The sequence below is a fragment of the Falco cherrug genome, chromosome 2 (assembly GCF_023634085.1).
Source record: "Falco cherrug isolate bFalChe1 chromosome 2, bFalChe1.pri, whole genome shotgun sequence".
Classification (NCBI taxonomy): Eukaryota; Metazoa; Chordata; class Aves; order Falconiformes; family Falconidae; genus Falco; species Falco cherrug.
The window spans coordinates 78,519,812-78,546,489 of NC_073698.1; the positions used below are offsets into that span (position 1 = coordinate 78,519,812).

The window sequence follows — 26,678 nt, forward strand, 5'->3', positions numbered from 1 at the left end:
TCAACAGGCAGTAGGGTGGGGTCGGCTTGATCAGGTGAGTGCCCTAGTCCACTAGGGAATGGGGGAGTTAGGCTTGGATGCCCAAGGTGGGCTTTTCTTTTAAAGGGACCAAACAAGGTGAATTCAGACTTCAGCAGACAGATGCAACATAATCTGGTGAAGAGGAGAAGCCTGCCCAAGATGAACCAGAGCATAATGCGTAGGCTGGTGAGAAAACACATTTGAACATGCTGAAGTCCCAGGTTGTGTGGGGCAGTAGGTAAGAGGTACAGAAGCAGAAAAATAGTTCTCATAAAAATCACAAGCATGTCTTTAATTTGAATTGTAGGGCTTTTCGTTCTGTAGCTTGAATGTTTCAAATAATGGGATTCTTGCTGTCTCTCTCGCTTTTTCTTACAGAAAACATGCTTTACTTTCAAATCCTCACGTTTAAATTGCATTTTAAAATACTGAATAGTCTGAATGTTGACTCTTAAGCACATAATTTTAACACTAATTGGAATAGTCTGAAAAACTACTTTAATTTGAACTTTAGAGATATTATGTGGTGTTCAGGAAGACCTGAACATTCAGAAGAAACCTGAATGACATTGAAATCTGGTTCCTTGAATACCAAGCACTTATTAGTAAAATGTGAGGTAAAGGGAGACAGAAGATAAACTGCTACAGATTAGAAGGATTAACTCAATGGGGAAGGAGGAGGATGAGTGTACCTGGCAAGAAGGGGATAGCTATGCAGGCAGCTTTCTGCAGATGACATGAAAAATAAAACATGTGGCTTCATAGCTGTTTCATATGTATCACTACTCCACTCAGATCTGACAGATACACACTCTCTGCTTGAAAGGGAGCAAACAGTGCTGGCTTGGCATACTTCAAAATGCATGTGCCAGCACACATGTGCTGCAGTTTAAGCAGGGCAGCCAAATGCCTAAGGCAGGCCAGCTTCATGCTAATTTTCATTTGTCAGTGAGACTTGGCTAGCTATCACTTCTTCAGCATATTTTGCAAGCTACTGGGCAGCACTAACATCCAAGCCAAGCTGAATGAGCCTCTCGAGTTAGATTACAGGAGATCCTGTTTTTGTTTTACAGGGCTTTTATTCTGAGTGCTTCTTTGTATTCTTTGCTTGGACTAATAAAAGCTTGGTGTCTTTCCATGCTGGAACTGGACTTACGGGATGCATCTGCAGATGCAGAAACATCAGTAGCAAAGGATCTAGCATTAATATTGTGAAGTGCAAAAATCAAAGTTGCAGATTATCTGAATTCTAGCAATATCTTTTGCGGTCATGCTATGTAAACCTTTAATAGATGTTTTTGTCTGACTGCAGTGTGTGGGGCAGCACACAGCTGGATCTAAATGAATGTTACCTGCTTTCTGCATGAAACTTAAGGAACCTAAACCTATTTTCTGTCTAGTCATGGGATGGGTATGTTAAAATATTAACAAAATGAATACATTACTGTTATGGAGGAGCATGTTAGGGTGCTTTTGTAATGCCTTTGCATGATAGTTTGCTGTGTTCGTGTGTGAAAATCTAGTTGGGTTCTTTTACTTGAAATGCAAGGCTTAAAATGCAGAATAGAGCCTGATGTATAAAAGGAATGATTGATGACTACTTGCAGCGGAGAAACTTCCAAGTTTTCGTTGAACTTGAATTGGAAAACCCACACTTCTGTGGAGGGAGAGTGTTTTGAACAATGTGGGGGAAGTGTGCCTGACCACACTTCCCCTGGACTTACTCCACGGCTAGGGTGCTACAGGAACCATAAAGCATTTAGTCTCAGGGCAGGTAACCTGGTGGGTCTGTCCTGGGGCCACAAACCCTGGAAACTCACTACAGCTGCTCAGTGAAAATTACTTTCTTATATTTTCTGCTACTGTTAATGAAAGTGACAGCAGCATTAATTTCACTGAGCAGCTGCAGGGTCCTGAGAGCTTTTGATTAGTGGAAATCCCTGGGTTTTTTTGGCCAGCTCTTGGACAGAGCTTGTGACCTGGCTTTTCTGCTTGCTGGCAGTTGAGTGTATTTGATTGCTGTCCCTGATTTCTGGCAATCAAGGTGACCTTGTGCATCAACCTGTCCATTTTCCTTTTTAGTATGGCATGGTTGTTTCTGATAGCTTGGCTGTGGGTTAGACTCAGTACCAAGACAGCTTTGCTCAGAACTGCATCACACTTTGAACAAAGCAGCTCCCCCAGAGTCTTGGTAGGTAATTTCTGACACAAACTTCATCAATGCGGGACAAATCCTCTGTCAAAGGATGTCAATTCCGAGGCAGCTTCAGCAGCCAGTTCAGGGTTCCCCTTGCATCAATCTCCTGGTGGAACAGAGCCAGAGATAACAGGTTTGCGTCATCTCTCTGTGCAGCCCCTGGGCAGGGTATGTTGCCAAGGCTGCAGCACGCTCTCAGTCCAGTGATTCCCCTGCTACTGGAGTAGCCCTAAAGAAGTTACTGTCATAACTGCGGATGGCTGAGGGGCTGCTGGTAGTTGCTGTCTGTGACCACACTGGCTGCCTGGAGGTTTGACGAGTAGAGTAAGTGACGTGTAAACATCCTTGCTGCTTAGTCTTGCTCTTGTCTTGAAAATCTGAAGGTTTTGCCCTAGGGTGAAGGCAGAAAGTTCCTTTGCATGGCAATTTGAAACTGCCATAATTAATACCTTTTAAAAACCTGGCTGCCCAGTTACTAGTGCAGTCTAACACTTTATTAACATCTGTTCACCTTTGAAATATGTAGGGAAATAAGAAAGTGAGAACAATTTTTTTAATTGTACAACTGGAAATAAAACAAAAAACACTAAGTTTTGCAGCCTGGGAAGAAGCAGCTTGTTTTAATAATCATAGCAAATATCAAGTATGAAGCAATTTGTCAATGCAGACTTTTGCCATTAATAACCCAAGCTGTCCTTTGAATGCAGACTCTAACTCAATTACAACTGGGTTTATAGCTCAGCAAATTTCCCTAAACTTCAGAAGGGTTTGGAAGAATGAAATATTAAAAATTTTGTTACAAAACCACCGTCCATAATCAGTTATTTTATGCCTAGGCAAGGACCCTGATGCCTTAGTTGGCTTAGGGCACTCTTCCTATCTGGGGATGCTAATATTAAAACGTACCCAAGATACCATCTGAATCCAGATGCTTTTCCCAGATCCCCAAGGTTCTGTTTGGCTCCTAATCAGATGCCAGTCAGTTGCCATTAACTGTCTGTATTGCCTGCACAGGTGGCCAAGGCTTGTAATTTAGACTGCATGGACGGGCCCGTGTTGCTCTAAATCTTGCTTGGTTGCAGAGTGAAGAATGCTAGGAGGTAATGCAACATCACAGGGGAACGCAGTTTGCTGTGTGTTGTGGTATGAAGTCCTGACTTGCTCTGGTTTTCAGTTCCCAAAACAAAATTGCAATGCCTCATTCCTCCCTGTGGTACTGTCTGTTGCCTGTTCTGTTGCCCTGGTACAACTGTTTGTGGATTAGAGACATTGACTACATTACTGAAATGATCAACGGAAACAATTAAGCGATGTTTTTGGGTTTTTTTTAGCTGGATCATTTTAAGTTGTTTTCAGCATAGCTCTGCTGAAGGGTTATTTTTAACTTGAACAATTGTAGTGCTCCTATTTTTCTGTATGGCCTTGCAAACAATTGTATCCAAAGAAACAAGGCCTTGGGGATGGGAAGGTGTGGCTGGATTGGGCTGGACTGGGAAGTAGGAGTTCTTAAGGCAGGTTTCCTGCCCAACCATGCCCTTTCTGGAACTCTAGTGCCGGCTCTGATGCAACCATTAGATAAGAAATAATAGGAGAAAACTAGAAGAGACCACCTTGAGAACCTTGGTCACTTTTTCATTTATGCCACCTAGCTTAACTGATTTTTATGTAATTGAAATATTTTTCTTGGGTCACTTTGTTTCCTCTTCATCAGTTTTCCAGTGTAACTGGGATTCGGGCGGTATCACCCATGTCCAAATGAGAGCTGAGGTAATTTTTTTGGCAAGTGGTGTGAGAAGTCTTATTCTGTAGTTAACTCTACCCTCTTTGCCCTTTGCTAAACAAAACCTAACATGCAGTTTAGAGAAGTTCCACTGTACCACGCTGGGGTTCCAACTCTGTTCCTGTGAGTAATTCTGCTGAATTGAAGACAACTACTTGTCCACATATGAGCTACCCCTGTAAATAAGCCTTGCAGGATCAAATCCTCCATTTCCTGCAGAAAAGAGGGATCGCTTCTCATGGCTGGCATGGTAATTAACAGGATTTGGGAAATACTTTTTAAAGCAGCTGCAAGAATGTAACTTCAAAGATTCCATTAATCTTTGCCTCAGAAAAAAAGTGATTACAATGTCTTTGGAGAAATATCTGCTTAATAATGTTTTAATGCAAAATATGCTAATAACATAAATATTAAGCAAGCTATGGTTTGTGCTAATTATGCTGATCACATTTGGTGGTGGTGTACATATTCTGTTTAGGACACTGTATTGAACCCGAATACAAGATCTGCAGGTTCTCACTGTGCAGATTTATAAATTACAGCCCAGCCGTGGCAAAAGTGGACATAGTGAAAGTTCTTCTCTGAGATATTAGAATACATAAAACCAGCACTGTAAGTGGGTTCTGATATCTCAGACAGTGATTCTGCCCATTTACCTCAGGTGCCTCCTTATTTAACCTGAAACTGTGCTGCATGCTGGAGCTGTATTGTTTATATACACTCAGAGGTGCCTGTTCTGAGGACTTGCCTCAAGCCAAGAGCTCTATGTAGACAGAAGTGAACAAATCACGCCTCGTAAATTGAGGCAAATGTTATAACTATGTGAGCAACCCTGTGATTAAGGCACTCTGACTATTGAGTGGAGTATGCATTTTGCATAGATGTGTAAATAAAATGTTTGACATGGACAATGACCCCATCGCAAATAAAATAACCCAGAAGCAGGGACTGCAACTCTCCTTCAGCTACCTGAGAAGCTCCACCATCAAGGTTGTCTCTTCAGTTCCTATTGCTTTTTCTGTACCTGACTGTCCAGTGGACCAAGAGGAGGGCCAGGGCCTTCCACCAGCATGTCTCCCTGTATTCTCTCATGGGAGTTGTGGGTTCATCCTGAGTAAACTACCTAAACCTGCATGTACTCCTTTCTGAGGAAATGCAACAACCAGTATGTGAGCAGTCAATGTGGTAAATTGCCTGCTTTTCACACAGGCTCTAGCTTTATGGACAGCTATACCTTGAATATAGTGCTTTCCTTTTGTGTTTGAGGTGTAATTTGCACCAGTGTAAGTAACCATCAAAGATGCAAGGATGTGAATGCTGAGGTCCAGGTTGTGTCCTTTCTATAAAAATGAAAGGAAATTGCGAAGATTGTATCTTGACTAATATTGCAATAGCAAGAGCCAGGCAGTGGTCCATGTCTGGAAGGAAAATCGTAAGTAGTTATCCACAGCCTTGTTAATTTCTGACAAATGTTACTGTGGTTTCTAGAGTGACCATGTCCATGTGTGTGCATGCGCATGTACCTTCAATGACTACAAAAGCCGTAGAAAACCCATGCTGGTTACTGCCAACTTTTAGCCACTGCAGTTTGAATCCCATCAGTTCATCTCAGCTTACCTGTGGAGTTTTAATTTATTGAAATAGTAATAGGAGAGCCTTAATGAAGTTAAGGACAATCAAAAGCTAGTCAAGTAGAACACTTCTTGATCCATGAAGATGATGACAGAAATTGTCAGAGTGCCAGGGATTGTTCAGTTTTGACAGCCAGTATTGAGAGATGGTTTCTGACACTTGTGCTCTGGCAGTATTAGATTGCCCTGGCAATGCAAGACAGGCAGAAAACTGGCTGTAGAAAACCTCCCTTTGTGTAAAAGTGCTTGCAGAGATGGTGCTACGTAGGTGAGAGTAGAGGCCATATCCTATAGTGAGAGCAGCCAAAGGGAAGTGGTAGTCTCCAGAAAGCTCCTTCTACCAGAAATGTAAGCTTGGTCATAACCAGGAGTGGAGTCCTTTGTACTCAAGTGTGAGTTGATAAATTTTTCCTTTCTGTCAGGTGCCTAGAAATGTGGCCTGTGATTTCTTACAATGATGTGTAAGACAGAAGTAACTGATGTTACCAGATTTACCCATCATTCAGATAAAATACTGGCTAGATGTTCTGTAGCTGATGCAGTCACCTTAATGTGGGTTTTTAAGGACAGTTTCACATCACAAATATTCAGTACCATGTTTATAAAAATTTCGGAGACAAGTGGAGGAACTTGTAAAGGAGGCACAAATAGACCAGTGAGGAAAGTTTGTATAGCTTCTAATGCAATTTTCATTAATCTATTCAAACTTCTGTCTGGGATTCTTCAGATCATTCTGCAGATGGTCTTTAGGTGACTAGCTGTTACTGATGCGAATGAACCTGAATGTCACAGAAGTTGGTTTAGGATTTGCCATCTGGCTGTATTGCAGACCAGTTTTGAGAAGATTTACAATAGGAGAGAACTTGTGCATGGCTCTCCAGCAGGACATTTCATTTCTCCCAGCTGTTTATCTTCATGCTTTTTGGTATATAATTCCAAAAAATACAGGGGTACTAAAATTCTATTCCCATTACTTAGAGGCCAGATATTCCTTGCAGCTTCAGTAAACAGATCTTTCTGTCACAGCAGCATTTTTCCTGCTCTTAACTTTTTATCTTAACCACAGTAATATCTTTTGTCCTTGTTACAAAATTATTTTGTTGTGGTTAAGAGTAATATTTTTCCACACTTTAATGTGTGAAATGCTGAGTGCTATAGTTTCAAGTCAATACATAACAGTAGAAAGAGATTGTCAAACATAGTGAAACAGGAATCTCCAGTAAAGAGTTTAACCTAATTAATCACATTGAACCCCCAAATTCTAGAGTATATCCACTCATCCCAGGTCATAGCTGCTTGGTTCTTGTTCCTGCTTACATTTTGGGTTCATTTAGTTTCTGATATTTAGTTTCTAGCTTGTGTTCTTTGTTAGAGTGTGAAAGAAAGACAATTGCAAAATTGATTTCAGTCTGCTCAGGATATCACCTCATCACAAAATTATTTTGAAGTGGCATGTGTGCATAATGTGTTGATTTACCAGAAATAGCTGATGTTTCCCTTGATCCCCACTGCTTGTTTTTAAAGTGAATACGTTAGCTTTCTGGTTTTGTTTTTTTAATAGCAAGCTTATACCTGGTGTTAAAAAGCATGGAAAACTCTAGTTTTTTAACACCAGGAGAGCTGCATATAATATGCCTGGAAAGGAGGTACATCGAAAAGAAGACTGTTGCTGTATGTAGAGCCCACATTTGATAGTCTTCTGCTCTGTGTTTTTAATCCAGATTTCTCTAACTCATTCTTTAGTTTGTTGGAAGCGTGCATGCTAATGCAACATCGTCAAAATTCCACCTAGGGGAAACTAAAAAAATGTGCTATGAACTTGCAGGCAGTAATCGTTACATAGCAAGGATGCTTTGGGATCTAACCTGTGCCTATAGTCTAATAACCTCAGGTGGGGCTTACTTCACTAGTCAGACTCTCCAGTATCTTCAAAGATCAGCCAGCACTAAGTAAAGATCAGCCTGTAAGAACTTTCTTACATTGTTCCTGGATAAAGTCAAGGCTAATTGGCCTAATTTGAGGACCTGTACAGGAAGTATTTAGTCCTGAAAAACAGCAGGTAGAAGTTGCTGTATCTCCTGATTGTTCTGCTGTTGACTAGGAAGCTTACCTTTCTTGGAAAACATGGAAAGTCCTTAAGCAGACATTTTTCTGCAAATAAAAATGTCACTAAGTTATAAACTTCATAAAATTGTAAAATGTATTTTACAGTTCTTTATGGCTAAAGCAGCTGAAGTCTTTAATTAAAGCAGAAGGCTGTGGGAAAAAATGAGGTGCTTATGAAATAGTTTAGTTTGATTCAATTTATCTCTTGCAGAGAAAATATGGAGAACAGATGGTAGTGTTGAATAAGGGCTTGCTTGGCAAACAGCTGGCTGACCTGCAGCCGTTTTTGTGCTGCGTAGGACCAACATGTACTTCTGTCATACATGTAATGCCTTTTGTTAGGGGGGGACCTGGTAGCGAAACAAGACTTAAGCTTACATATACACAGACTTCCCTGCTGTTCCTCTTGTCAATGAATACAGAGCATCCTAATAACACTTAGTGTGTATTAATGAAATTATTTTTTTGTCCTGAGTCAAGTCTACACTGACTCTACTATTCACTTAACAAATAATTTCCACCATTGCTATTCTCTTAATTCTACCTTTGGATGCTCTTTTATTTGATGTAGAAAAAAAATACTTCTAAAAAATCTGCAGCCACTGCTTTACTGGGATACAGCCCACTGTACCTTGTTGGCCCTGCATGGAGATGAAGCAGAAGAATATTATTACTGTAAGGGCCTATTTGTCAAAAACTTTCTGGCAGTTTCATGTCCCTGATCTTGGGCTTTCTGTGGCTCATCAAAAAACAAACCACCCTTCTGCCCCCAAAAATTTTGTAATCAACACCTGGCTACAATCACTAACACTGAGGTGCTAATTGGAAGCATAACTGAAAAGGTCAGGCTGTTTCAAGACCAGAACAGAATATAAGATTAAAGGCAAAAATTAAGCTTGGGGGTGCAGGAGGGGCTAGAAGAGTAAGTAGAAAAGCTGTTGCAGTAATTTAACAAGATTCAAAGTCCTCTGGGCTGAAAATTCACTTTTGACCTTAGTTTGTACACCTAGAGGACTAATTTAGTACAGTTTTTCGTACCACATTAACTAGCTGCTGTGTATAGCACTGAGAATTTAACAGGAAAGTAAACCTGTTCTTTTCTTACTGGGATTTTTGGCATACAGCAGTAGTGCTTTTTCCTTCCTCTTCTGACAAATTGGGAGTGACTTAGATTTTTGGAGACATTTTTAATGACGCACCTTTGATGTTCTGTAAAACCACCAAGTTAAAAATTAATATAGCCCCAGGCAGTCATAAACTGTGTTTCCTCCTACACAACATAGCAACAAAACTGTTTATCCTGTTTTACTGTAGAATAATTAGTTTTGTGCTTATGTTCATTTTGGCTCTGTTTCTTTAATGCCTAGTGGAAACTTCTTCTGTCCTGGTGCTTGCCTTAAATGCTAGGGAATTTTAGAAGCAGCCTTTGAGTGAAGGAAGCTGGCCACAAGTTATAGGAAACAAAGGATTAGACTGCTTTTATGTTTTAAAATATGGCCAACCACTTGGGGATTTTTTTGTTTAAAAACAAACCCCAGACATTAATAGTTTTTCTGGTATTTCTTTTTTTATTATTTTGATTTCATTTGATTTATTGCATCTGAAGACAATATCTGTTTTATCAGCTTTTGGAGAGCTTTCATGTATTGCTGCTTGAAAATACATCTAGTAACTCTTCCTCATATTTAGTCCTCTTATGCTCTAAAGGACGTTAAAAAGCTAGGCTTTGTTTTGCAGCCTGTGGTAGCACCATGAAAGGTGATGCAAGAAGCTCCAGCTGCTAATAATACCAGCATCTTGAAAATGTTAAAAGCCCACTGAATGTATTGAAACAAAAGGCTAAAGGCTTTGCAGATGAATGATCACATGGTATATAGATTTTTTTATAAGTTTCAATGCCATGTTAATAAGAAATTTATTTTCACTTTCAAATCCATTGCACTCATTTGAAGACAGCACAGTGCTTATAGATCAAAATATGTATGTAACTGAAGGAAAGGCTATCAGAAGCTTGTTTGACAAACTTTCAGGCTTCATTCTGTATGTGTCCAGTGGTCACCAACCAAATGAATGGCTGGAGAATACTTAGACTGATTTCAGATAATCTTGTCCTCATGAATAGAAAAACCTTAATTGACCAAAGCCAAGGTTTTTATTTGCTTTCTCTGACAACTTTCCCGTTTCCTTGAGGGGAAATCCTGAGATACAAAATGTGTGGATCTGTATTCTGGTATAGCCTAGGGAGGAAAGAGAAGCTTTCATAAAGGCTAAATAGCACAGCCTGAAACACTCATGAAATAAGACTACTTCAAGAAGCATTTGAAAATAAACAGGGAAGGGAAAATCAACATAGCTACCATTTTATAGATAGGAAAAATCCAGTATTTTGGTTTTTTTGGCAGGTCCCAGTAAATTAACACTAAAATCTAGTTTCAAATGTGAATTGAAATTGAAATATGGAATATCAACCAAACTCTAAAGGCATAAAGGTTAGTATCTTTAGCAGAATTGGTTGTTGCATATTGATTTCTGGCTGTTGGTAGGTAACTTATGCTTTTGTAAAAAATGTTTATCCCTTTAGAATCCCATTCTTTGATGTTATCAGCCACGTCTTCTCCCCTGTCTTAGATCTGAGGCTCCAGAGAGAAAGAAATGTATTTTCATTGTATGGGGAGACTGTAGCTGTGGTTACAGACTCAGTTGTTTTCTCTGGGATTGCTCTGTCTCGCTGCGTGGGGTGAGAGGTGAGGCAGAGCCAGTAAAGCAGAGATAAATGCACTGAAGTCTGCCACAAAGGTGAGAACCCCCCCCACTGGCAGGTGGATGCACGATAGACCATATGTCGCCCTTTCGTATTCTCCTAAAGGGTTTGAAGAGCTTTCTTCCCCCCTCTGACTTCTATAGTAAGTGCTGAGTACACGTGAAGGTTTTGTTCATGATTAGCTCCATATACACAGAATACCCTGAGCACCCCACTGCTGTAGGAGATGGACAGAAACTAGAGCATAGAGAAGGCTTTAACCAGATATTCTGGAGTAAATACCTTCAGATAAGTATGCCCATATTTTTTGTAAGAGAATTGATATGACTGTCCTTATTTTGGTGCAAGCCAAATGGTTTGCAATGCTGCTATAGCTGTTAACATTCCTGATGCGTGAGGATGTGCTGCCTCTGACTGAATGGAGTTGGATTTACTCACGGAACTTAATAGTCCTCATTTTTTATGTGTACAACCCTAGAGAATGAATTTGTCTGTTTCAGTAATACACACAAGTATGAATAACTCCAAGTCAGAAATGCAAGCTCTGCTATGCTAGCTGAAGTACCTTAATTCTACCTGTGAGAAGCTTTCCCTGGGGGATGCAGTGTAATTTTCATAGTGACCATTCCTAAACTAGAAAGTTGCCTGATAGTGTAACCATATTGATGTAACCCTGCCACTGTGAATATTTATTTGGACTGCATTGGTGTTTGCCACGTGTTACGTAGTAGAGTGACTTAAATTGGTTTGTTTCATGGAAGGTCACGAGGCTGCTCTTTGGACAGAGTGAACTGAAGTGGAAAGTTCCATCTCTGCTTGTGGCCAAAGTGGAAAGATAAGTCTTCTGGTAAAAGTCAGGTCAGAAGAATCATGGAAATGGAGGTATAGCAGGGACCTGAACAGGTGTCAGACTGTAGCTTATACCCTTGCACTGCTGGAAACTTGATTACCCATATCCCATCACTAGCGTATCATAACTATATAAAGTTGCACACATAGTTACACAGCTCTACCTAAATGGTACTAAGCATTCATGTTCTGAAATGGTAGTGTTTCAAAACAACACTGCATGACTGTGTGTGACTATCCAAGGTATTGGAGAAATCAGGCTGTAATTGCTAGTAATTTTAAGGGGGAAATGTGCATTCGAATTTGTTCTGACCGCTTGTTCTGTTCCCCGCCCCACCCCCCCCACCCCCCCCCCCCCCCAACAGAGACAAGGAACCGGATCTGCAAATGGCAAAGACAAGACATCTGGCGAGAATGGTAAGGGTTGACTATTTCTTGATGGAGAATATTGCGTCAAATTGAGCCAAAATATTTTTTTTTACTGTAATGATAGATGTCAAGTAGCAATGGCCTTGGTTTCATGTATTATCTTTTCAATGTGTTTTAAGAACTGGAAGGGCTTCAATGGGATGGTTTTCTTTATATTTGTATGTTGAAATCTACTTTATGTACCATGGTAAGCCAAAGGACTCTGTGGGAGTCAGTACAGATACAAATGAGGCTAGAACAAGACAATGTTAAGTATGTGTGAAAAGGACACAAAGAGACTAGGTTAAGCATTATGGGCAGCTACTATATGAATGGGGAAGGTGAGCAATAGTAAGCTAATTGCGAAGGACTTGCTCATACACATATTTTCTGTGGTCTGATTAATCCCACCTAATTTTAGGCTCATAACTAAGATACCAAAGCTAAAAATCACATGCATAAAGCCCATCTGAGTGTTGCTGGAGATAGGCTATGGATGGAGCAGCTCATGTGGAAGGATTATATGGCAAATAGGTTCCTAACTTTGGCACTCTACATGAGTGGATGTGCACTCATCCTCCACTGCTTTAAGGGGCAAGTTATGTTTTTTTCAGACTTTAACAAAGGAGGTGGCAGAAACCAATTACTTTCCTTTAAGTGGCACAAACAATTGTAATTATCCCCCACCCCTGAAGAAAATAAAACTGCATTTTCAGTGAAGATGGCAATTGCGTTATAGCTGAAATTTCTGTTTTGTTGCCTACAGGAGGCAGAAATGCTTTACACACAAATGATCACCTGATTAAAATCCAGTTACCATCAGAAATACTTTTCAAAGGAAAATATTTTAAGCAGCTTTATTATATACCCAGCTGAATATGAGGCAACATCAGCTTGTAGACTTTCATGAACAGCATGATGATTGAACTATATAAATATGCTGTCTGCTTCTTTTTGATCATCCAGTTTTAATTAAAAGAATATGTTCTGGTAGTCCATCCCAGCTACTGAAAAGCAGGAAGAATGTAAGTCTCCTCTGAAGAGCCAAGGGTTTTCTGAGATGGAATTTTCTGAGCAGTTATTTTGGATATGCATTTTCGCCTTTACGTGTTGGTCTGAACAGAAATTTTGGGCCCTTTGAGGGAACATGTCTTAAAACATTAAGAGGCTTCTTTATGCTTAGTTTTCCTATTACAGAGAGGTGACTTTCCCATAAGGGCTGTTTGCATAATGTTACAGTAAATGAAATCTGTAGATGATGTTCCCAGTATGATAGAACACAAATTAGAGTGGAAAAGAAAGAAATAAATACTTTGGCTTGTTATAGTGTCTTGAATTAGTGGGAACAAATGTACCCTGACAGCAAAGCCATTTGCATTCTCAAGTTAACAGGAAAGGAAAGCAAGCAAAATTATGTCAGCCATTCGGGCAGCATAGGAAACATGTTTTTCTCTTTGCTGTTGGAGCACGTTATGAACTGAGCTCATTTGCCTTAAATTTCTTCCCAAATAAAGTTGTCCTGTTGTCAAATTTAGGCTTAGATTTACTGATCCTGCAGCCTTTTTAATAGCAAGTCCTTTTTTTCCTCAAAGGGAATTTTGAGTGAGAAAAGACTGTGTCATTAATTCACAAATACATGATTCTAGGTTGTAGCATAGTTTTAGGTATGTAAACAGGCAGATGCACAGTTAATCTTGGATTAATAGATACCAATTATTTTTTGTAGTGAAATTGTAACAAAAGACTGTCACCTATGTAAAATAGAGGAGCTGCAGTGAAGATGAAATATTCCTCTGATCTCCCCAATCCACATGCTTGCATGAAAATAAAGCAGAATCAGAACTTTGAACCTGAGACCGATTTCTAAATCAAAGAAGCAGAAATGTATAGCTCTTTGTCCTTATTAGCTCTGTGTAGTTAAAACTCAAGCAGAAGTGATTTATTCCTCTGAAAATTGGGATGTGCTGTAAACCTACATACACAATATAAACCCTGTTACATGTTTTTTGGCCAGAAGTCTGCTACATGTCCATGTCTTAAATTTTCATTGTGGCTGTTTTTACCAGCCTCTCTAGATGTTTGCTTCCCTGTCAAAAATAAACTTTCCCTCTTGTTGAAAAAGGGGAAAAACAAAACACCCTTTCATCTTCATGTTAAACATTTTCATAGCATGACTTTTTATAAAGGCAAACTAGCCTTGCTCTTGATTACAAGGTAAGTGTTAGTTTCCAGCAGCTTTTCCTTATGACAAAGATGCTTAGCTTTTTTTCAGCGTTTTTGGTGCACACAATGGAGACACTGCTCAGAGTCAAATTTTGTTTGTGCATTGCTTATAGAAAATTAATTTTGGGCCCATCTCTAGGCTGGCTTAAAACTGGACAAAATAAAATTGATGACTATGGCAATCACCATTCTCCCTCTTTGAAGCATTATATGGGGTTGCTGTCACTGTAAAGCATTCAAGCAAATTCAGTCTCTGAAGATTCCTTTTATAGTAGTGGTAGTTTTGGTAGACGCAAATTCATGTTCTCATTTGACCTTCGTTAGACAGCGACATTGTATCTGTAGTTGTACTTAGTGCCTACCGCCGCAGCAGTGATCTCTTATCTAGCCTTCCTGCCAGTGGGGGATTGTATCACACACAAAATGCAGGCTCAGCCCCAATGCATTGAACTGGCAACGGCTCATTCTAGCAGCCTTGTTTTTTGGCTCAGGACGTTGGGAAGACTGAGCTTCAGAAAAGCCAGTGATGTAGAGCAGTGGTACTCAACAGTACAAGTTTGACAATGGGAGAATAAAATCCCATACACAAACTTTACCAGTTGTTAGACTGATGAAGGGACTGTTGTACCTACATGAGACCTTCATTCATCAGCAGTTATCTTCTCTCAGCTGCCTTCTTGAATAGTCTTCCAGACTGCTAGGTGATAAGTTATGGGGGACGAAGCTCCCTCTTTCCTCTTTCAGAACCCTGGTCATTAGCAGACAGGATTCCCTTCCACTGTATTTGGTACGATGTATACTACCATATCTTCTTGGGTTTTATGTTGCCACAAGCCTGGTGATTCTTGAAGCTCTATCAGAATGATAAATACTGGATAATCACTTGTTTTGAAGTAACTTTTTCTCACAGTGAGAGTATTGCAGTTAACATTCAATGACCTTACTGGTTGCTGGTCAAGCCCCAGGTGACATTTGTCTATCTTGAACTTTTAAGCAAGTTATAGTTCATGCTTTTATAGGTTATGATTAAAATCAGATGGTAATTCATGTCTTCCTAAGGGAGAGTGACTACTGCATTACAATCTGCTGTCATGGTATATCAGTTGCTAGTGAGGTTAATGGAAAAGCTCCTGATAGCTTCAGTGTGTGCTGTATAATGCTGAGTGCCTTTCCATCCAAAACATACTATACTGCTGTCAGAGAAGTCTGTGTAATTTCATTCTCTTGTCAGAGTTGGAAGAACAAAAATATTGTTGGGAGTAAATTACATAAACTAGTTTTTCTGGGTGTGAACTGCTCAAAGGACCAGTCTAGAGTGGTGCTCCTTTAGACCACCTAGTTTAATAATTAGCAGTAATACTATGCATACAGGAGCGCTTGTATAAAAACAGCTTGTTGTACATAGGAGCCATGTAACTGTAGCTGTCTTAATCTCATTGGGTCTTGAAGGATTTCAGCCTACCTGAAAGAAAAGGCGTACTTAATTGTGTATGGCATTACAGACTTGTAAACTGTTACATAATGCTGTTCTCTAGGTTAGAAAATCCAAAGGGAAGACAGCAGTACTATTCTCATCCACCTCCTCCTATATGAATCTGACTTGTTCTAATAGAGTCAGTGTGGGGTAAGAAACTATAACTTCCTTTTTGCTCACCTAGTTTGATTAATCAGGCCTATCGTGTTTACAGATGCATCCTAAATGAAAACAGGATGTTCCTACCTTATTATTTTTACTATCTCGTCAATGTCACAAAGTTCTTTTTTAGGTTAACGCTTGTCAATTCTCATTCTGTTTCCTGTTGCCCTTTTTTTTTTAATTTGTAAGCTGGTATCATACAACTTGCTCTTTAAGCCTAGCACAACTGGCAGGGAAAGAATTGCATCAGAACCAATTACTTCTATGTTCAAATTTATTAATAGGAAAAAGTGATTCTAGATCTCACTCTTAGTTCTGAAAGTACATAAGGCATGTGACTATTAATTGTTACTTGTTAATTATTTTCTTGAAACATCAGCTTTATCATTCAGCAATATGAATATTTATAGCAAAATATGTACTTTCACGTGATGAATGCTATAACTTCCTGGTTCTTAGTGAAATGAACATGATTAAGTTTTGCATGAACTTACATGTTGTGGTGGATTAGCCTACACAATCATGGCAAGATGGTCAGTTGTACTGAAATTGGAAGCCCTTTTCAGTTTCTACTCATTCTCAAGCACTTGTCTTGTCAGTGTATGATCTCTGCTTTGGGGTGGTCAGAAAATTGTAAATGAATAAATGCTCTGCATTTCCTCCTTTTCATACAGTACACCATAGGAAGCATCTACATAAAGATAAAGAAACAGTAGAATTAATAAAGATAAAAATTTACTTTTACATTTAAACTCACTTAAATTTGATGGCTTCTAGAAAACATTAACAGGAATGGCAGTCAGGAATAAAGGATCTGTCTAGGTTCAAAAGAGTGAACAGTCATCTTCATAGTTATTTACACAGTGTTTAGCTTAATAGAGCTTTAATTCCTGGCCAGAGGCCAGGATCATTATTATAGTATGGTCTAATATAAATAACTTTTTAAGAACTTGAAATTAATTTTCCACTAATATTCTCCAATTGCTATGTAAAAACATGCTGTTCCCTTAAACAGTCCTGCAAATAAACTTAATTGTGGAAAAAAGATTTTGAAGAAGGAGGGGACACATGAGGTTACCTTGTATAAATATTCAAAGAATCTCATGGAGCATGGTTTGCTGTATCTGCCCAGGTCTAGAGGTCACATTCTTTAGTCGCAGCAAAGGACAGTGACTGAGCTGTAGCATTGCAATGCCTTGTGCATTTTCTTTCCCATAAACCGTTGCTTGTGTGGCAAAAGATGAAACAGTTCTTGCAAGGAACTGCTGTATCGATGTAAAAAAGCAAATCCCAACAACAAAACAAACACAACTCTTTCAGATTGTGATATTTCACCCCCACAGCACTAATCGGAAGTTAGAATGGGGAATATTGTATGAACTAATTAATATTGAGTTCTCCTGGGTATTAGGTTGAGTGTTGGGAGGAAAATTATCATGCACACCTGTCTTTCACTATGGTGTTCTGCTAAAATTCTCTTGTCCCTTGAAAGTGGTGCTTCACAGAATATTATCTCCCAGTCAGTAACTCAGTCTCTCTCTTCTCCTTCTTTCGGTCTGTGTCCAGAGCCAATTTCTGTCCTATCTTATACAGCCTAGCTGGTACTAGCAGGGATTTAGGAAGCGAGATGAGAAATATTTGCTATATCTCATCCCCCATCTTTTAAAATAGGAAGTCTGTGTCTCAGCAACATCTCTAAACATGTATGTAACCCTCAAACGTAACACATTGACAAAGCCGAAATACAAAGGGTGTTTGAACCCTCAGCATAGCTATGTAAGTGGTATTTGGCCATGTATAGATGGCTTGGGCTCAGAGGAAGATGTAAAAATCCTGTGTGAACTCAACACCATGATCTGGAGCTGAGAGTTTCAGATGTGAGTTAGGAGAAAAATTCAAAGTGAACTGTTCAAAAGGAATCCCATCGCAAGGCATAGCTATGCATGGCAAAAACACTGCAGGCAACCTTATCTGCCGAGTTTCATTTCAGGAACTTTCTTGGGGACAGCTGTGCATAAAGTTTACCCAGAACCAAACCAAATATGTCTCGGGTCCTCTCCTGGCCTGTATCTCTTCCCATGCCTAGACTGGTCTGTTTATCAAAAGTCCATTCATCTCTTCAGGCAGCCAACATGTCTCAGCTAAAGACAGATTGAGCCTTTAATAACAAGGTGCTCAGATTGTTCACAGATCTCCCTAGAGAGGATGCTAAAAGGAAGAGAAGGGAATTATACATGAACTTCATTTCCTCTCCTTGGTGGATTTCTGTTTCTTGAGGCCAAGGATAAGTATAAATCCTCTCCAGAGGAAGACTGTGTACTTGTTTATTTGGGGCAATGATGACAATGGAGGATCGTTCACAAATTTTGTATCAACAACTTTTGATGTTTATCTAGTAACAAAAATTTTAAAAGCAATTATTTTTATATATGTTTGAGATAAGGTAGATGCCTTCTGTACTGAAATGTCACCTGCCCTCACACGTGTCCATGCACATGATGCACATGCAGTGGTCATCTGATTTTTGGGGAGAGGATCCTCTGGAGGTTAAAATAACGACCATACCCAATCTAAACTTAAGTAATGCTTGTAAGAGCAGATACTGTTCTTACTCTTCTGTTATCTGACAAGTTGGGTTTGATACTGTTTGTTACTACTGCGCTTTATCTGCTAATAAGAAGCTTTTGGTTTTAAATGTTTAAGGAGAAGCATCTTTACAAACAATATTTGTTTGTCTTTTTTAAAGTTTCATCCATTAGCAGAGCCAGCAGTGCTCATAGAGTCTGGCTAATGTCCTGTCTCTGGAATTCCCTGTAAGTTTTCATTTTGTGTATCATGTATAATGACTGTCATGACTACCAAGTAAGTCTATTTACTGACACAGCGGATATAGCATTATGCACGTGAAAGGTGTCTGTGTGTATGTTGATGTATCATCTTAATTATGCAGCTTTTTCTTGCACGTTGTTTTGGGGCGTTTCTCTTCCCTGGGACTGTACTGCAGAGGAAAAGAATGCTTTCCTATCTGATGAAAGAGTACCAGGAGAGCAAATTGAATGCAGAAGTCCCATAGGAAAAAACCCAGAACAACAGAGCAGAAACAGTACAACCATAGAAGAGTTATTCTAGCTTTTTAAACTCACTTTTTAAGGACTTATATTTCAAAATTTCATTTTTTTCCTCCCCTTAGAGAAGGTCCCAGCTAGCTAGCACATATGAGATAGAAAACCCTCACACTTAACGCTCCTGCTACAAATGAATCTTTCTAGGTACTTATATGGTCCTCACCACCATAGTAACTGAGTATCTTCCAAGTATTTAAAAATAGAGATAACAATAACAATTTTTGCCCCAGTCTATCTTTCTTTCCAGCTTGCTACAAGAATAACTTGATTAATTTATGGGATCTTTGTTTTGCACACAGTGCTTGTATGCAACCTGGAAAACTTGTGTGCCTGCTTAATGTGATGCTCTCAAGCTGAGTGTATCCAAAAATTCAGCTGCATTTCTAAAAACATGATAAATGAACACTTGTATATAAGTATATATACTTACTTATGGTCACTCATACGATCTGCTCCTTTGCACATTTGAAGGAGGTTGAAATGAGCAGAACTGCAGCATTCCTGCAGTGTTGACATTAGAAGCAGCCCAAGGAAATAATTTTGAATTATGCTCACTTGTAACTTTGTTTCAGTAGAGGATCGCAGCCTTGTTGTGTTAGATGGTGTGCACACCCCTACAAAAGCTTACTGTGTTTTCAGGACAGCCAGTTTTAGTGAGAAAATGGAGAAGCAGTGAAATTGCCTGAAAGAATGGAGTCGGTAAAACTAAAGATAGAAAGAGCACTGTTCAAGTCTGAAACCCAGGCCTCTTCAGGGTACCAAGGAGGATCTTGACATGCTTCTTTGTCCTTGTGCTTTTTTTTAATTTGCGTTGACACTGGCCTGTTACACTCTTGGTTTGGCCTTCGAGTCCTAGTTTCTGACCTTAGCTGACAGCCACTAATTCCCCATTTGGTAACATTTTTGTCTCTGTTTCTTTGTCCTTTAAACAAGGACAATGTTACTTGGATCCAGCTTCCTGCAGAACTGGGATCCTGGCACTTAGGAGGCATCTAATTCAGTAGGCATTTGAGCACCTGAAAGGTGGTAGGAGCTCCAATCCCTTTTGAGAAGCTGGTCTGTAAGGATCAGGCTTACTCACTAAGAAAAAGTCAGTTGTAAATTAAGGAAAAAACCTAATAGTAAAGATTTCATGATGCTAGTGAGTTTTGCCTTTTAGATGACTTGTAAATATGCTGGAGCTTCTGTCAAGTGTTTAATGAGGAAAAGCAGAACTGAAATTATGCCTTTGACAAGTGCCATATTTCTTTTGGAAATCAGTCTGTAATTATCACTGTGCTGCCTGACTATGCACCAGGGAGAATGAGACTTATTTCCATGACTGGCACGTAGCTGACATGCACTGGCTTACTTCCAGAAATGTGCGCTCACTTGGAATTGTGCTGTCATCAATACTCTGAGAAACATTTAGTTCTGCTTTGCTGCTGGTGGGAACCTAAATGAACTACACGGGTCAAGCCAGTCCACGGCTAACACTAGTAAACCCAATTATGTTACCTCTGAAATGAATCTGTCCTTACATCATCAGGGATGGTTTGGGGCTGTATCAGGGCTAGAATCAATGGCATATGTACATAAGCTGGCATATTTACACTGGAAATCCATGGAGCTGGACTGACTTGAGCAAGTTACATATCTATCTCTACATGTTACCCAGACACTAACAATGGATTAATAAAAGGTGGATTTAACTCAGCAGTGTGGTTTTTAATTTAGTGGAAGTGAAAAAATGAAACAGGAACACAATCAATGCACAACAGTGGTTACCAGCATTTACTGTTGTGGAAATATCACTCTTTTTGACTGTACACAGTATCTGTCTTACTTCAGTAGGCTTTTGTTTTCTTCTGTTATTTTCTTTTTTTCCAGAAGACTGTTTTCTAAATGAAATGAAAATGCTTTTCCACTTAGGAGTTCCTTGGCTGTTAGTAATTTATTAAATGGTTAATATTTTTTTCTGAAGGTTTTTGAGATTTTAATTTACAGCACACAGCTGTCTTAATGCACTTAGCTCGATGCTCCAAAATTAGCTTGTAATTTCATGTTATCAAGCTCCCTTGTGTAAGGAGGCACTGTAACAGTGGGAGTGTTAAAGACTTGATTAAAACTTGGTCCTTAGCTGAACTACTGACCAGAACAAAGAGCAGTTAAGGCTGCAAAAAGAAGTTAGATGCTACATGAACCAGTGCAACATTTCACCTTTAGTCCCTGTGCTTAAGAGCAGATTTCAGGACCTTATGAAAAGTTGCCCATACAACATAAGAGAAGGGTGTCTCGCAGCAGGACTTCAGCCCACATCTGTCTTGGGTTTCTATACCAAGCAGGAGCTGTTAGGATTAATAATAATAAACTGTCACCCTTTCTAGATTAGGGGTTAAATTCCTCTTGCCTCTCTGTATTGGTGTACATATGTGTGAGAGACCTGAAGCTCCAGAGAAATGTATTCCTTCGTGACATGATGATTATCAGAATGAGCCTCTCTGTAGAGCTTGGTGTTTATAGGTCCTAATCTGATTTAGGTATAAAACTGCTTCTGATTTGCTCAGCTCTATCAAGGCTGAGGAATTTGTGGGCAATACTAAAATAAGTGTAGGGCTTGTGTACCTCTGGAGTTAAGTGGATGCTCAACAGGGATTTTTCAGAATGTCAGGTTTGGACCTGGGCATTTAATTTCTTCTTAATCCCATTTCAAGCAATTCCATCCTTATTTAGGTCTGGCTGATCTTGGCCACCTCATGTCAGCTCTTCCAGACATTTTCTCTATGGAAATCCATATGTAAAAAACATCCAAATGTTTCCTGGCTTGAGGTCTTTGTTAGCTAAGCTACTGGATCTGACGAAGGATTTCTTTGGTCAAGCACACTTGCTATTGGTTCATTTTTTCCCTAGACCAGAGTGGGTTATGAATAGGAAGCGCTGCAAAAAAAAAAAAAAAAAAAAAAAGATTTTCCATGGAGGAATTATCAAGAGAAGAAACTTGGATAACACCAGAGATGGAAAAGGCATTTCAAGAGTCACAGTGGAAAATAGGGCAGGATGCTCTGGGTAGCTCCTGGGAGATACTGTGGGCACTCCAGAGACCGGAACTGAGCTCTCAGCATTTCTCTAGGGTCTCATAATAATAGTATTTCATCACAATTGATGAATGAGTACTGTAACTGTATTTTTAATATCTCATCTTCCATTCTAATTTATACCTAAACCCTTCTGAGACTGCTGGTCGACTGTAGGTGGGGAAAGCATTATTGTTAGGTTTTAGTGAAACACTGGCGTTCCACAGTGACCAATTCACTAGCTCCTCTAAAAGCTGCCAATAAAAAATGGATGTGTACAAATTTATTCATTAGCACAAACTAATTAAAATCCAGGCTAATTGCCAGGAAAACAATACGTTATTGTAGGATTTCGGAATTCATTATGCCTCTCTACTAACCCAATAGTAACTATTCTGGCTCCACAGTTTCTAATCTAAGTTACAGATCTCATAGTGATAGCCAGGTAGTTAACATTTAGATTTTTGAATTGCTAATGGATTTTTTTACTCAGTCATTTCTAATTGTATAGGTTCTCCAGAAGTGCTCCTTCCTGAGCATGTGTTGCAACAACTCTCCCTCAAAGACAATGTGTAGGACAGAGTCCTTCACGTGAACATCCTTAGTTTTATTGCACAGTGGTGCAATTAATTTCCAATACATTGAGACTTTGATATTCTGTAGTTTGAAGCTTCGACTAGCCTTGATGGCTCCTTTCCTTTATTTTTGTAGGTTTAAGGGCTTGTTTTGTTCATTCTACTTGCTTTATGTAGGCACTGTTTACTCCAGCTAAACAGTGCTGCACTATTGTATGTAAATTATTTTTGCTAATAATTTTCTATTTTGGTGTTCATAAAATAACTTAATTCTCATTAAAATTGGTAGCACCTTAAGAGTTTTGGGCTGCGGTGCCTCTAGACACTGCAGAGTTTCTGACAGGAAGCAAGAGTTGGAGAAAATTCCGGGCAGGATTCTGTCATTTGTGGCAGATGTAGTATAGCTAAACAGAAGGGTAGGAGGGCAGAGATTAAAAAAAAAAAGCTTGAAGATTTGTTTGCTTTTCTGGCCTTAGACTGATTTCACCAAGTCAAATGTAGGTTATCAGGTGTGGAACCTTTGAGAAGATGTGGATGCACACGTAATACCAGACCTCCAGTTATGTTTGGGCCCCATCTTGGGGTGTGGTATGCACCCATCCTGGCTTATACACATACAGCACATATACACATATGTTCATACAGCACAGATGAGAATCAGTTCCCCCCGCCTCTTCATCTCAAATAACCAGGGGCAGAACTCATGTAGGGAAGAATGTCTAGACAGAGCTAAGGCAGCTGGATTCAAGGCTATTTGGCATCCTGAATCAGCTACCTCTTGGTGTAGCAGCCAGCAGACTAATTACTAGCAGACAGTGCAAGGCACAGGTGTATTATGATCTCATCTAATGATTTTTTTCATAAAGCAGACAGCTGTATTTTTCACTAGCAAAAATTCTTGGTGACCTTTACAACAAATCTATTCATAACTAAACTGTATCTCTTATGAGGGCTGCCTCTGGGAGACAAAGACATGTTGTGCTGCCTAGGGGAAGCTGGAAAAAAGCATTCCTGGCTTCTTTTAGCCAAGAAGGTAAGACAACGAATGGAAGACCTGTGGGTTTAGACTTTTTTTATCAATGGGTGATAGTGTCTGTCAGCAGAGGGCACAGATACAGGCTTTGCCAGTCAGTCATGAGTCATCATCTTGTCCATCAGTGCCACTTTGTCTCATTTCAGACAAGCTTAAGCCTTTGGCTTAAGTTCCTTTCTCTGTAAATTCAAGAGAAAGAAATACCTCTGTTAGACTCCAGTATAAAGAAATCTGGATATTAAGATCCATAACGATACTGTATATGCTTAGCATACCAGCAGACAGGCCCATGTTATGTGCCCAGTGGGACCAAGTGCAAGCCTTGGAGCTGTTCTGCCTGTGTTTAGGAGGCTTGATTGACCTAGTCTGGTGTGACTGTGGGACCTCTTTGAAACTGTGGCCTTATGCCAGAGAAAAACATCACAATGGTTGTTTAAGTATTTATGGGTTGTAAATGAGGGTCCACATAAATAAAAAGCAAGAGACCGAGTCATGAGACGGCATCCTCTGGAGGTCTCTCAGCTAGGAACCATTCCGTTATGGAAGAACATCAAGCAGAAACTAACTTTTGGCTATTCCCTCCACTCTTCCCATGCCACAGGCAGACCTTGTGATCAATGCAATCTAGGGGCTGTTCTCAGATGCAGCAGTATTAATGTAGGGGTTTGGTCTTTATTCATCTTAGTAAGAAGATTACCGCTGCTAACTTTAGTGTTTTCTTTATTACATGGTGGACTGGCTGAGGTCCAGAATGAGTTGGAATTAGAATACTTATTTTTTCTTTTTATTAGTTCTTTTTCTTCTTGCAGTAGAAGATGCTGCATATAAAGAAATCTGTGAAGAAAGCTGGGTCAAGGGGTACTAGTGTGTCTTTGTAGTTGTGTCCCCCCCTCCCTGCCCCCATTTTGTTTGTGTGAGCTTGTAACTCCCACTCTATTTGGTTCTAAGTTTCAGGTTTTAATGAACCTAAATGTAAGCACATCCACAGCTGCCATTGTTTCTGGAGTGGGTAGTATGCAAGATAGCCAAGAAGCTGCTGGTTTCCTCTCCGAAGTATAAATAGATACAAATTTACTTGAAACCTGGCACGGGAAGGTGTTGTAACTACAATAAATCTGACCGTAGTTTCAAGCTTCACAAACTCTTAGGACATCACAGTAATTTTCTATGCTTGTAAGTAATTTTCTCCAGGATTATGTAGTACTGCAAACGTATTTAGGGCCGGATCTGATCTCTTGATTGAATTTGCAGAGTAGAAACTAGCATCTAATTAACCTGAGCTGAGATGGAGAGAAGCTGCTTCTATTCTTCTGTGTCTTTGTAAGGTTTCTGGCCTAGCAGCAAAAGGCTGAGTACAGCTTCCTATTTCATTCATTACAACTTAACAATTCAGTATAATTGCTTGACATAGTGAGTGATACAGCCTAAAGCAGCCAGCCTCCTCTTCCAGTGTTACGGATACCTTTTGTTGTTGTAAAAGATGCTGTCTAGATGTGACAAAACAGTTGATAAGCTTGACCAAGTTTATCAGAAAACAAAACAAAAAGCAGTGTAGACTTTCTGTTTGGGCAGTTAAAAAAAAAAAAAAAAAAAAAAAGATGTTCTGTCTTCCCAGTGGCTTGTTTCAGGAGAAAGTCTGATCGATTCAGTTACAAAAAATAAAAAAGACTTGTTCTGGTTCTTGCTAGTCAGAAAAGGTTGCACAAATTGAGGGAAGCAGCAGCAAACAGACTCAGATCCTCAGCTGGTGCAAATTGCCGTAGCTATTCTAACTGATTTCTGCTGGGTTGTGCAAGTCCCAAGAGTCATTCACAATACTGAAGCTTTTAACCAGTCATTGTCTTGCGTAAGCAGATAGGTTTCTACATTCTCACAGGCAACAAGTGAATGTGCCCATGAGGGAGGGACGAAGCATGTGATGCAGTGGGATCCTGTGGGGTGATTCCAAGCTACTGGTCCTTTCTGGCAGGCAGGCCAGGCTGCTACGATGGGTCAAGTTAGTTATTCCTTTCTTCCCATCTTCATCCTGAAGTTTTCCTTTCATCTTTTCCACAAGCAGTTTCTTTTCTGTCTTCCTTTCTTACTGTTTCCCTCATACTGTGTTTCTGTCTTACTCGTTCTTTCTCCTCCCCCAGAGAATTTCATGTCTCTTCAGCACAGCTAGCTCAAGTACTACTTTTCCTTCTAACTGCCTAATTTCCCCTCCTCTTATTTTCCTAGGCAAAGTTCTGGTCTGGGACTTTCGGTGAATGTATATACTTTACTAAAGAAGGTCACTGACTATTGCTCTAATATTAGAGTGATGGCCGACTGACCCTCACCCAAAGTTTCTCATTTCTCTCCAGTCTCAAAAAACATTTCATTTTCCAGATTAGATTTAAGCAAGGGCCTGGTGAGTAGACAGCAAAGAAACATCTGGAAGAAGAGCACCATGTTTAAGAAAGAGATAAAGCAGTCTGTAAAAATAGCGGGATTGGAAACAAGAAGGTTTTTAATTGTTCTGTCTGCCTTATTAGCTTGGGAAGGAAGAAGTAAATTTTAGGTTTCCTGAGCAAAAGAGAAGAAAAAAATATTTAATTTACACCTGTTTACATTCAGGTCTAAAGTTGGAGGAGTGAAGAAAATTAGTTGGGTTTTAGTGCAACAGTGTCTAGTTCTGGGGTGTGCTGTATACTGTGCTTTCTGCATATGCATGGAGTCAGTTAAGGATTAAAGTTAGGACTTAAATTGCACTAACCCAGCTGTGTTTTCTGAAACAGGAAATTCATGAAATGTCTAGTCCTTCTAGATGCTAACCTTCTGAGTTCATGGAACTTGTAATCCTTGAAAATAGGGGAAGGAAAAATGAATCTATATAGATCAGAACACATGGGCTGGAGAAATAATCTGAGATTGGTCATCCAAGTGTGTCAACTAAGGTACTGTTTCTGATCAGCATTATTGACAATCTGACATGTATCTAAATCCCAACAGAACATTAAAAGTGCGTGTTAAAACTTAAATTCACGCAGGGGGTAACTGTTTTGTGGAGAAGTTTTAAATGAGTAACAGAGTGCTAGATCTTCAAACATAGAATGTGTAAGGGAGAGCTTTGATTAATTTTTTACTTCCATGTAAGTTTTCAGTGACTCAACTATTTCCCCTTTTTTGTCCCCCCCCCGAAGTTGACATTTCAAGAAATCATAGGCAACTCTCAAAAGTTACCAGCACAGCAACATGCACAATCTGATTTTGACCCCTTTTAAAGATTTCCCAGCTATCCATAACTTTTATTTTTCTT

The 26,678-nt window shown here is 39.6% G+C and overlaps 1 protein-coding gene across 1 annotated transcript in view; it reads left to right on the plus strand.

The window, feature by feature from the left end:
- Window positions 1-26,678, plus strand: part of PCP4 (Purkinje cell protein 4) — a 51,928-nt gene that overhangs the window by 7,940 nt on the left and 17,310 nt on the right. Inside the window, exon 2 of the mRNA XM_055702554.1 lies at window positions 11,711-11,762. Within this exon, the coding sequence (XP_055558529.1) occupies window positions 11,711-11,762 (52 nt within the window). The remainder of the gene's footprint in view (window positions 1-11,710; window positions 11,763-26,678) is intronic.